General features: G+C 35.3%; 1 protein-coding gene across 2 annotated transcripts in view; it reads right to left on the bottom strand.

Moving 5' to 3' along the window:
• CORIN (corin, serine peptidase) overlaps positions 1 to 13429 on the bottom strand; it is a 291946-nt gene that overhangs the window by 52364 nt on the left and 226153 nt on the right. For both annotated transcript variants that reach the window (XM_004469755.5, XM_004469756.5), the window contains 3 exons: positions 8977 to 9208; positions 5769 to 5914; positions 2483 to 2590 (listed from right to left, as the gene is read on the bottom strand). In XM_004469755.5, the coding sequence (XP_004469812.2) occupies positions 2483 to 2590; positions 5769 to 5914; positions 8977 to 9208 (486 nt within the window). The remainder of the gene's footprint in view (positions 1 to 2482; positions 2591 to 5768; positions 5915 to 8976; positions 9209 to 13429) is intronic.

The following is a 13429-nucleotide window of genomic DNA, read 5'->3' as shown; positions in this document are numbered from 1 at the left end:
TTTGACAATGTTATATCTGAAAATAAACTCAATTCATCAAGTTGCTAGTTTTACAGACAGCTCCATCTATATAGTATATGTTCAATTAATGACAAACCATCCACCTTTAACCAATAAAGTGTATACATGATACACTTCTGGCTCTATATATCCCTCCCCTATTCATTAGGCTTCCCTCCCATGAGGAAATTCTAGAGTGATAAGCTCACATTTTCAGAAATCTTCCAAACAATTGATAAAATTGATGAAAACCTGTCTACACAAGCAATTTCAACAACAAAAATTTACCCTGAGAGCAGGAGACACTGAAGAACACCTACTTATACTTAATTCTAATGAGTTTTAAAAATGTATTTATTCATAAAACGTGTGCTCAAGCTACATGTTTTTCCTGTTATAAAATTGCCAAAGAAACAATAAATAAAGCTGATATCTAACATATCAATTGTTTTGTAAGTGAATTAAATAATCATTGTGTTGAGGGAGGGAGGAATCTAATAATGTCATTAGAAGTTCTAGGTGAGTTGCATGGTTGTCATATTATTCAATAAAACCCAAGCATTTAGGTGCCTTCCACACTGCAATGGACAGAATATATCAGAAAGATGTGTCTTGGGTTGAAGCCCCGCTTTTCTAGAACAAGTATTTGCATTACCAGATGATAAGCCTATCTATGCATGGACAAAGAAGCAGAGACAACTGAGCAAGTAGACAAAATGGAGGAAATGGATGATTTCCTGAGAGCCTTCCGCTGGGCTTTCCTCGCTGTGACTTCTTTATTTTCAAGAGGCTTGGCTCTCAGAGCATCAGACATGTCCTATTAAAATGGACAAAAGTGTTCCAACGTGAAATGTATGCCAATGTTTTATTATCTGTGGTTTTGGAAAACTTCAGGAGCGTCCTCTTATAAATTATTACTGTTGGACCAATTCATTTAACTCCTAATATATTAATTTGTTACCCCTTTTAACTCCCCTTAATGAGACCTCTTAATAGTGCCATCAATATTTTGAGTATTTGGTAGGGATTAAATAATTCATTCTGTCATTACTGGTATGCCTTTAATTCTGTGATTAATGTGCTGATGAGAACTCATTACTTTACTAGTATCCTGATGTTTGGGGTCATTTAAGCCCTAAAGTGCTCCAAATTTCTTTTCTGCAGAATATATTCTAGATCTCAGAATATTTATTCTTGGTTAAAGCTAATTTTTAAAAAATTAAGCTCTAATATTTCTAAAATGTTTAGTCCCCTACTGCAAATTTAGGTCTACCCATTCCAATAGAGTAGCATCTGATCTTTTTTAAATCGTATCTCAGAATACCATAAGCCATTCATCAAGGTTTAGTGAACAAACCCAATAGATTATCAATAAATTACTTATATAAGGAATATTCAACAAATTCTGATTCATTTCTTTACACAAAAAGCACAAGCAAGCAAACAACCGTAGCTTCTAAGGCCTCAACGCAATGTGTGTTCCTACATAACAATATTAACCTTACTCATTGTACCATCATTCTGACAGCTGTAATTTTCCAGCAGATGCACTTGCCCATATTTATAATAGCTGATATGATTGCAGTCAATTGCTTGTGACATTTTGTCTAGACCAGAAAGACAACATCTACTACAAAAAATTCATTTGGGGACACAAGGCAGTATTTCATACCTCAAAACCCAAAAGAACGAACTGATTTCAAAAGATGAATTGCCTTCTGTGCTTTCAATAACAAAAGGCATCATTTTTTTAAAGGAGAACAAGCTAAATAACAACAACCAAACTATATTTTGGATAGCCCTTCAATTATTTTGCTTTATTTCAGAATATTGCTTCAAAAAGAGCATTGTCTGTTTTCTATTCCCTGAAACATTTTGAGGTTATAAGTACAAAGGCTTGCAGGGAAATAAAATGGGAGTTAGCTCCACTTAAATTACCTTCAGCATTTCTGGCCTTTCCATTGGTGACTTTGGAGCTTAAAGGCAGAAATGACAGGAAGAGTTTTATCCTTTGCCAACAGAGATGAAATCAGAGAGGGCATGAAAATGAATCCCAAATTAAATTTGAATGTTGGAGCCTGAACTCTGTCTCTGTGTATCTAAATGTCTATTTAACAACTCAGGAATCATATGGCAAGGCACTGAATATCTTATTTTGATTTTAAAACAGAATGACAACTGCTTTAGAAAGCCTGATAGTAAAAAGAGTCCTTATGTTTGTGAAGCACTTCCCTTTTACTAAGAGCAGATACATCATCAAAGTTTTAAATAGAAGTGTGATTTAGGGGAAAACCAACAGCATGAACAGGAAGAACATCAGATTCATGCCTTATATTCTGCTATTTAAGAAGTAAATACATTAGCATTCAATCCCAGTCACTATTGTTACTAACAGGGAACAGTTTACTTTTTTCTTACACGGTCTCTTTTCCTTGCCAATTACTACTGAACATTCAAGAAAAGTGCTGCCTCATGTACATACCACAGTTTTCTTCATCACTGTCATCATCACAGTCAGCCTGGCCATCACATCTTCTGGAAGCCAGAACACACCGTCCAGAGAGGCATTTGAAATGACTAGGCGAGCACTCTATTAAAAAAATATGCCATATTATGCTCAATGAACAGAAAACCCGGAAACATCAGCTAATTCATCTGTTTATATGTGGGATGTGGTCAAGGAACTATTACTGACAATAAGGCAGTCCTCTATAAAGCCAAAGCAACCAAAGTTAACTTGGTTATCTTCTGTTTGCTAATCAGCATCTTCATCTTCTTCATTATTCCAGATCAGTTGTTTAGTGTCTTCGTGCTTTCTTGTAATTAATTCTCTTTCCAAACGGACAGTATAGCAGTTGCCAGAGCCTGAAATGCCCTGTGGAGCCAAGGTTTCTAAATATCCAGCTGATTTCAATGTGTCAAAATAATTCCCTCATCCTAGTCTGCCTACCTGGTGGGCAACCCCTAGTTCTATTTCACTACCTCACGATCCTATGTTGCCAAGATACCCAAATGCTTTGTACTTGGAGGAACGAAGACTTGTTGTTCATCCATTACCTTTGGGACCCCTAGAATAAAAGCAGCATTCAAGTATAATGGACTTTGTGAATTATGAGGTTAAAATGAAAATAGCTGGAATATTAAACTCATCTCTGAAGTTTGTTTTTAAAATGATTTTAAAAATCTAACAAATTTGTCACAAAATTCCTCAATGTAATTAATTTCATAGATTTAATCACTGCTGCAACCTAATTGGCAACTAAATTAAAAAAAAAAGTCTTCAAAAGGTAGATCTGAAAGCTGCAAGGAAAGCAACATTTATATTAAGGCAGCTCCTATAAGATGAACAGCAATTTTTATCAGAAACCATGGAAGCAAGAAGGCAGTGAGCTGAAACATTTTAAGAGTTGAAAGAAAACAATTGTCAACCAAGAATGTTATATCCAGTGAGACTATCTTTCAAAAATGAGGGAAAGATTAAAACATTTCCAGACAAGGAAAAGCTGAGGGGCTTTGTCACCACCAGACCTGCTTTCCAAGCAATACTAAAGGGAGTTCATCAGACTGAAAGGAAAGACAATGGATCGAAGAGGCATAAAGAAATGAAGATAATTATATGGTAAAGGTAATTAGATGGGTGATTACAGATGCCAGTATTTTTTGGTAAGTAACTCCACTATTTACTTCTCATGGGTTCTAAGTAAATGTTTAGAAAGTAATGATAAATCTATGGTTTTGGACATATGGTGCATAAAAACATAATTTGTAATAAAACAAAAATATGGGAGGGGAGCAGAGGAGTATAGGAAGAGTGTTTGTATATGCTATTGAAGTTAAGTTGGTATCAAATCAAACATGATTATTACAGATTTAGGACGTTAAATTTAAGGCCCATGGCAACCACAAAGAAAATATACACAGAAAGAAATGAGAAGGGCCTCAAAATGATACAATACAAAAAAGAAAATAAATATGAAAGTAGGCATTAATGGAAGAATTGAAGGAAAAAATGCCCCTTTTTGGACTTACAAAGACCAAACAGAAAAATGGCAGAAGAAAGTCCTGCCTTATTAGTAGTTACTCTGAAGAGATTGACAGAATAGATTTAAAAAAACAAAAACAAAATATGACTCAACTATTTGCTCTTTACAAGAGATAAACCTTAAATTCAAAGACATGAATAAGTTGAAAGGAAAAAGATATAAAAGTATATACCATTCAAACAGTAACCAAAAGAGAGCTGTAGTTGCTATACTAATATCAGATGAACTAGACTTTAAGTAAAAAAACTATAGCAAGGAAACTAGAAAGTCACTAGATATTAATAGAGTGGTCAATTCAGCAAGAATATGCAACAATCATAAATATACATACGTCTAATGTCAGAGCCCAAAAATACATGAAATAATTATCTGAAGGGAGAAATAGATGGTTCTACATTAATATTTAGAGACTTCAATATACCACTTTCAATAATAGCTAGAACATCTAGACAGAAGATCAATAAGGAAATAGAAGACAAGAACAATACTTTGAACCAATAGCCCTAACAGACATATATAAGGCCACTTCACCCAATAGAAATCCTACAACTCAACAACAAAAAAGACAATTCAATTTTTTTAAATGGGCAAAAGACTTGAATAGACATTTCTCCAAAGCAGATATACAAATGGCCAATAAGTGCATGCAAAGAAGTTCAATATCATTAGCCATAAGAGGAATGTAAATCAAAACCATAATGAAGTAGCATTTCACACCTACTGGAACAGCTACCATTAAAAAATGGACAATAGCAAGTGATGGAGAGGATGTAGAGAAATAAGAACATTCATTCATTGGTAGTGGGAATGAAAACTGGTATAGCCTTTGAAGAAAACAATTCAGAAAGTTAAGTATAGAACTACCATATTATCTGGCAATCCTACTTCTAGATATATACCCAAAAGAATTGAAAGCTGGGACTCAAACAGGTCTTTGAACACCAATATTCATAGCGGCATTATTCACAATTGTCAGAAGATGGAAACAAGCCAAGTATCCATCAAACAAAGAATGGATAAACAAGATGTGGTAAATACATACAATGGAATATTTTTTTCAGCTTCAGCCATAAGAAGCAATGAAGTTCTGATACATGCAACAACGTGGATGAACCTTGATGGCATATTGAATGAAATAAGCCAGCCACTAAAATACAAAATATTGTATGATCTCAGTTATTTGAAGAATAAGAAAACTCATAAGGCCAGAAACTAGAAACAGATTACCTGGGTCTGGGATGATGGTAAGGAATGGGTGGGGAGTTAATGCTTAATTGGTTCAGAGTTACTGTAGGGGTGACGGAAAGTTTTGCTAATGAATGGCAGTGATGGTAGCACAACATTGTGAATATAATTAACACCACTGAAGTATACGTTTAAATGTGGTTAAAATGAGAAATTTTAGGTTGTATGTCTGTTACAAGAATAAAAGTTGAAAAGAAACCATAGGACTGTTCAATACAGTGAACCTTAAAGTGAACTGTGGACTACAGTTACTAGTATAATTATAATGATATTGTTTCATCAGTTGTAACAAAGGTACCACACTAATGCAAAGTGTTAATAATAGGGAAAATTGTGGGGGTGGTTAAATTGGAGTTCTGTATTTCCTGCATAATTTTCCTGTAAACCTACAACTTCTCTAATCAAAAAAAATAATTTTTAATGGTATTTGGCTTGTTCATGCATGTCTGATACTCCAATGAAAGAAATTTGAAAATTAACCTTCCACATCTTCATCAGGCATTAGACAGGTTTGATTGTCTGAACTTTCCTCTGGAAATTGATTGCAGTCTGTGTCTTCAGGCCACTGTAGGCCCACAATCCCAAGAACAGACTCACAGTGTTCCTTGGACTGCTCACACAGTGATCTAAAAGAGTCGGAAAGACAAAATGTAAGAAGCAGAAACATTTTCTAAGAAAACGAGAGGTGTGTTAGTGATATGTGTAGGATTCACTTCTGTGTGTGGGGTGGTCTATGTACATAAATATATACAGATGCACACATACAGAACAGACATCTAAGAAACCAAACATGTAATATCTCTACAAAGGCTTATGTTCCAGTAAAATACATTTCCCATAAGAAACTTCATTGCATTGATAGAAATGGATGTGTTTCTAGGATAGATTCCCTTCCCCACTTTGCCTTTCTCATGATCACTTCATTCTTTCGAGCAGACAGAGTCTCCACCCCTTCTATTCCAAGCAGGGAAGTCCCCAACAACACTTCGCCGTCATCATATGCCACCATGGCTTACCTAAAGCATTGCCTCTCCTTCTTCAGCTTAGACCAGTTATATTGAAAAGCTTATCCAAAGCCCATCTATGTCAAGCTCTGATTGGTTAAAATGAAGTTTGGTCTATTTAAAGCAAAGATACACTAAGCATTGTGCTAGGGACTTTCACAAATGAAATTTATTTCATTTGTACCCAAAATATTTTTTTAAATGAGATATCAGCATGTCTCTATAAAGATTTCACTATTTCCTATGAAAAATAACAAGGTTTTGCTTCAGTATATTACCAAAAAGTCACAAATTAAACACACAATTGGTTATTTTTAAAGAAGGAGAAATGTCCAAAGTTCCCAGGCAAATTTCTTGTTTCCTTCCTAATGTATTTATATTCTTCAAAAGTTTCAAATGTTAAACCATAAATGAATCCCAACCAATTTCTTTCTTTCTTTTTTCTTTTTCTACAATGGAACAATCTTTCCTGAAAGATCAGTTCCAGTCTGACCAAAAAATGGTAGGGAAATGTTAGGAATAAAATGGAAAGTGTCAGGGAAATTTCTGTCTAGGTTTAAGTCTGTCATCAAGACAGCACATAACTTGATAGTGGTTTCACCAAGAAATTTGGGGTGGGAAAATGAAATCATGACATTCCCAAATTAGGTTTACAAAAAATTGGATATTTTAATCCTTTAGTCAGTCCATTGGACTGAATAGTTTTGTTGTAGATTTATAAAAACTGTATATAGCTCAATTGCTGCTGGTATTTTAAATTAATCATATAATGCCTTATTTATTTGGAAGACTATGTAGTGCCTGATTCTACCATTTTCTGATTTTTCTATATAATGGAAATAATAACATACCCAGCACTACAACTTCAGGGGCCAATGTTCTCAACCTATTCTGTGCTGTGTTCAGTGACAGGTGGCAGCCCTGCTGGTATAAGCCTCCTTCAAAAGAATATTGGGAGGATGAGACAACATAACAACCCAAAGTATTTAGCACATTATAAGGGCTCATTAATTAGGTTTTTCACATGTGTAAACTAAAAAAACAAATTTTGAGATCAATCAAATGGTAAAAGCAACTATATATCACTGTATATACTTTATTAGCATATTATTCTTGTTATAATATTAAAACATTTTCTTATTAAATATCAAAATATAAAATTCATGTTGAAAGCTGCTTGTGTGTATAACCCTAAGAAACAGAAATAAAGTATCAAAAAGAAGTTCATCAAAATATTGATTGAATAACTTTTCTGGATCAGATTCATCTTAGGCATTTTAAGTCCTGAAATTAAAAATTATACATGAATGTAAATTTATTCCAGAGAATACTGCATTAGGAAAAATTTTATATATATATATGAAAGGAAAGTCAAATATAAGAATTTGGTAAGTACTATTAAAAGTAATTATTCATTACCATTGATGCTGCTTAGCAAAAGTGGAATAAGACTTAGAAATAACTTTTTAACATGAAACTGGTAGATACCAATACTTTAAAGGGTATTTAACAGAAATTTCCAAAATTATTTTTGCAAATCCAGCATTAAATTCACTCTCTCTACTTTTAAATTTTTTTACTCCCCCAAGTCCTTTTGAATTTTTATGTTTCCTGCCCTGACTTTGTAGATGTCTCTTACCTTGTCATGAGTTTGGTGTTCATTGAATAATTTATTGTTTTCCTATCTATTCACTACATTGTCATTATTGCTTTTTCTTAAAACTCGAAATTACTTCTGATCCCAACATATGGTTTCTGTAGTTATCATTCATATTTAGACAAGTACATCTATAGGAGGAACCACTTGATGGGAAACAGCACTGAATAAAGCATTAACCTAACTCTGTGATATTTGTCTTGTATATGCCAAATTCTCTGACTACAACCCCTAACACATGTCATAGAAGGGCAAAACTGCCACCAGCCAGTTGAGTTCCTATACCACCATCAGAGTTATTGTTTATTTCAAGGCTTACAATTAATTGCAAGTATTTTACATATACACACATTCATTTAATCTCACAACAACCCAACAATCATTATTATCCTTATTTTACAGGTAAAGTAACTGAGGCAGAGAGAGATGAAGGAATTTGCCCAAAGATACACAGCAGTTAGAGAAAAGCATGACTTGAACTCAAATAGCCAGACTTAAGAGCAGTGCTCTTTAACAGTATATTATTCATAGCCAAAGTCCAAGCTGCACTCCTAAAATGCTGTCACTTATTTCACTCAAACAAGAAAAAAATGTCAGCGTTGTTCATTCCCTTTCAAGTCGGTATTACAGGAGTCTGTGCAATGTCTATAATTTTGAGTGCTATTAGATTGTGACACTTTAGGCACATTATGTGCCAGAGAAAGAGGCAGATGCACTCTTCTTCTGCTAACTCACATTTTTGAAAATGCTTCTTCATCCACCAGAAAGAAACACTTTTGATAGTATTTAGTTAAAACACATGATATATTATCAAAAGCACTTCATCTCTCTCGTTTCGTACTTGAGTAATGAGTTCTTACTCAGATATTCATTTAATACTTCGCCTTCTTTACCTTTTAAATAACAGCATTGTTAACTACAGAGTTCTTTTGCAGAATTTTCTTTGTCTAAACTCAACTGAGTCCTCATATCCTTGGTTCTCCCTAAGATAAAATGAGGATGCGTGGGGGAGACTCCACCGTTTTACCTGCAAGGGGGGATACGTTGGCTTGTATTCACATCACATTTTGGTACCAAAATGGTGCAGGCAAAGAACATGAGGTATCTGTAACAGTTGGTTTGAACAAGTGCAGGGAAAAGAGAGGACTCCCAGCTGATGGATGCTTCTTTCTGAGTCCTGTGGCCAAGGTAATTTGGATAATTTGTGTGGTTGTAGGGCAAATTCATGCAGAGTTCCAGCGTGATTGGTTCACATTGACCTAGCAAGAAAACACACATATGGATATATACGTATTCTAAATTTTACATATAAAATATTTTCTTAACTTTACAAAATTGAAATCTTACTCTCCTTCTTTAAAGTAGCTAAGATTAAAATACAAGTAGTATACAACATTTCTCTTGGAAACCAAAAGGGAAATAATTTGGTAATGAAGTACGATGGCAAACCAAGATTCTGCTCTCTATATATAGTTGCTAGCACAGTGCCTAGCACATGTTTTTGGAAAGTCTTTTCTCATTTTTATCCTTGGCTTGACTTGCCTGAAAGCAACTCTCTTTTATGATTCCTTTAATTCTCTTCAATTCACCTCTTCATTTGATTTGTTAGTTCTAAACTAGAATATCTCCACTAACTCCACAGTTATTTTTTTAAATCAATGAATTTGGTTAAACAGGTAATTAGATGACTTCTGTCTGTAAATTTTATTGTTGGAAAAAGGAGTCTGTTTCTGTTGGTTCCCTTTGCCAGTAAGATAAAATCCAAACTCTTTGGTTCGGCGTCCAAGGCTATTTCACAGGTCACAGTCTAACTTTCCAACCTCATGGCCTAGAACTGTCCCAGCAGCAGCATCTCTGCTGCACTGAATGCTATTCCTGTGGTACAAGATATTTTAAGAATTTCACACTTTCATGTATCCAGTCTGTTCCTCTGTTAGCCCTTCTTTTCTTTGCATACCCCATCAAATACAATCAAGTTTCTTGCTGCCAGACACATACAGCACCCACTACCTGGAATGATCCTTTCCCACTCTCTTCAACAAGCTAATGCTTCTTTGGCCTGCAGGATTCAGCACAAATACCTCTTCCAGGAAGGCTTCCTGTTCTTACTTCCAGTACACTTAAGTGCAGCTCTTCAGACTGCTTAGCATCTTAGGCACGTTCTTGCCATACCCATACTCCACCACCATATTCTTTATGTACTTATCTTCCCCACACAATTCTGAAATTTTTGAGAAATGAAACTCTCTGTATCTCAAAATCTGTAGCAAGCACAACTCCAGAATGAAGGAAAGGAGGAAGGGAAATGTGTCTGGTGCTATCCTAGGCACACACACCCAATAGAAATGCAAAAATGATGAAGTTCTGCCTTTCAGGAACTCCACCATCTTGGCAGGAAGGAAGACTTGTGCGGGTAGCCGTTCTATAACATGAAGTGGCTAGGATAGCAGCTTTGGACAAAATGCTAGGAGTCCTTGGGGACAAGGAAAACAAGAATGGCTCAGCAAACCTTACAAGAGAAATGGGGTTTGGGCAGGAAAATGTGGCAGAGAGGCTCCTTGTTACCTCTCTGTTTCCCACAGTAGCCGTGCAACATGCCCTGAAGTGAGACTGGTAATCACGCGATTTGGTAGAACTAGTGCAGGCAAGCCCAAGACTTCATGCCTTAGTAAGAGCAATTATTGGAATTAAATTTAATTATTTGACTGAGAATTAGTGTGCAAATAGATTAGCCAGAAGGACTGGGTTAAAATATTAAAACAGCTCCAGGAATATTTCTCAATTTAAAGAATCTGAAGGCCTCTCAGATACTAGGTTTATAAGGAGCCTGAAACTGCCAGATTAAAAGTTTTATGCACAAAGTATAATATAACTCTAGGTTTCCCTGAATAAGATGTAACACTGTAAACTTGGCATAATCTTGAAAATGAGTACAGGGTGGAAATAAGAGAGGGAGACAGAGGGTTGGTTCAGTTTATCATCTTCTTTGATTTGTGAAAGAAGAGCAACATCTAAATATTGTGTTTTCAAACAATGGAAGAATAGATGTCCTCGTCACAATTAAAACAATGCAAAGAGGCATAAAGAAAAAGTTCATCACCTCTCCCCTCCCCTTTCTCATCTTCTCTCAAAGCCAAGAGACAGGATTGAGTCATTCAATGCCATTCAATTGCTCATATTTATACATATAAGCATTTATGCACATTGATAGTAATTTTTGTTAGTTTGTTTGAATTGTACCATACCTATTGCACATCAGCTTGCTTTTGTTGCTTAATTATTGATCATGGGCATCTCATAAATCAGTAAATACACTCTAACTATATTTTTCCTAATTTCTTTAACATGCATATACTTTTTAAAAAAGATTTATTTATTTCTCCCCCCTCCCTCCATTGTCTGCTCTCTGTATCCATTCCCTATGTATTCTTCTGTGTCTGCTTGTATTCTCATTAGGCGACTCTGAAAACTGATCCTGGGACCTTCCAGAGTGGGAGAAAAGCAACCATTCTCTTGAACCACCTGAGCTCCCCGATCTGTCGCATCTCTTATTGTCTCTCCTCTGTGTCTCTTTTTGTTGCGTCATCTTGCTGTGCCAGCTCTTTGTGTGGGCCAGCACTCCTGCACAGGGCAGCACTCCTGTGTGGGGCAGTATTCCACGCAGGTCAGCACTCTGTGCAGGCCAGCTTGCCACACGAGCCAGCTTGTCTTTCACCAGGAGGCCCTGGGTATCGAACCCTGGAGCTCCTATATGGTAGACAGGAGCCCAATTGCTTGAGCTACATCCACCTTTCAGCATACAGTTTTATATTCACATAAATTTTTAATACTGTCTTATTTTTCTTTGTGTTTGCCTTCTCTTTCTCTCTCTTCCTTTACCACTCTGTTAAGTTTAACTTTTTAACTAATATATTTTACTTAGATGATTAATATAACATAGCACATGGATAATTATTCTCTTTTTTAATATGTGGTGAATGTATTGCTTTTGATCTGGGATAAGATTTAACCTCTGTGTTTCAGAGCTAAGGGAGGTGAAAAGATTGTCATGATCATATATTATTCTTGCAGTCTTTATTGAATGTGGTAAGGTTGATTGAATGTTGTGTTTTATTCATTCACAAGACATTCTTCATATAGCACCAAGCAAGATAAACTCTCAAGATGTTTGACAACCCCAAATTCTATGATTTATTGTGTCAATAAGCATTTTTTTCTTAAACATTAGGCTTACTAGCCTGATTTAAGATAGCCACTAGAGGGCAAGCTCATCAAAAATGTGAGACTTTAAATGCCACAGGACTGTTTTCAACACGTTTGCTGCAGTGCTTAGCACAGTGTCCTGAATGAAGTTTAATAAATATCTGTTGATAATGTTTCATTGACATTAAACCTTTCAAAGTTCAACATCGAGATAGTTAAATTTAACCAAAAGAGGGTAAATGATGTTACATCCTTGCCATAATGGAATACTCTGAAACCATGACAAATTATGTATTAAATGATAGTCATTTACATGAGAAAATGTCATTTTCAACATTCCATGGCATACATGAGATTCAGAGATACATCTTGTGCCTCAAACCCTAAATTGCTTTTGACCATTGCTATCTTTAATTGCTTGATGAGTTATTTTAAGAGTTAGAACTTTGCCAGACATTATAGAAGCCCCTCCACGTACCCTGTCCCATTTCAACCTTCTCCTTTCTCCCCAGAGTAATCACTGAGTTTCAGGGTTTTCACTTCTTGTTCTTTATGGTTATTTTACCTAGAGTCTCTATTTTAGACTTGCCCATTTTTAAAAACTTTTTTTGTCCTTTAAGTCTCTTATAATCTATGACCTCTTCCTCCACCCCTTATTTTTCCTTATAATAACTATTTTAGAACCCGGGGATTTGCCCTATAGAGTGTGAGAGTTTGGGTGTTGCTGATTGCACAGTCCTGAAAATTGGCAGCTGAATCCAGAGGACTGATCAGTCTTCATCCCTTTGGCAAAACAATAGGTGGCTGTGGTGTTCTTTCATCAGAAGACACATGATGCCTGGTGCCCCTTTTTCGTCAGGTCAGCAGCTAGAGATACTCAATTTCTTAGCCCATTAATTGTGTTTAAAATGCTAATAGTCTAATTCAATCATTTATTTTTCACTTATTATTTGGGAATACTTTTATGAAGAGATAATTCCTCTAGTCTATTATTCACTTACCCAGCGGTAGTGTTCGTGGAGGAAAGACAAGATAAATGTTTGGTTTTTTTTCCTTTTATTACAAGTTTTCAGGTGAAATAAGTTGGTTTCCTATCATTTTCCAAAGGTGTTCAATTAGTTATTTATCTTTAAATATCATTATAAACTTAAGGATTTAAATGTATTTAATAGGATTTAATAGGTGTAGCAGTTTGGCATTATTTATGAATTCTAAAAGTAGATATTGGATTATGTTTGTAAACTGATCTGTTCCTCTGGACATATTAGATTATTTGC

Source organism: Dasypus novemcinctus, chromosome 1 (genome assembly GCF_030445035.2).
Source record: "Dasypus novemcinctus isolate mDasNov1 chromosome 1, mDasNov1.1.hap2, whole genome shotgun sequence".
NCBI lineage: Eukaryota > Metazoa > Chordata > Mammalia > Cingulata > Dasypodidae > Dasypus > Dasypus novemcinctus.
Note: the sequence above shows the minus strand (reverse complement) of the source record. Positions and strands in the feature narration are given on the sequence as shown.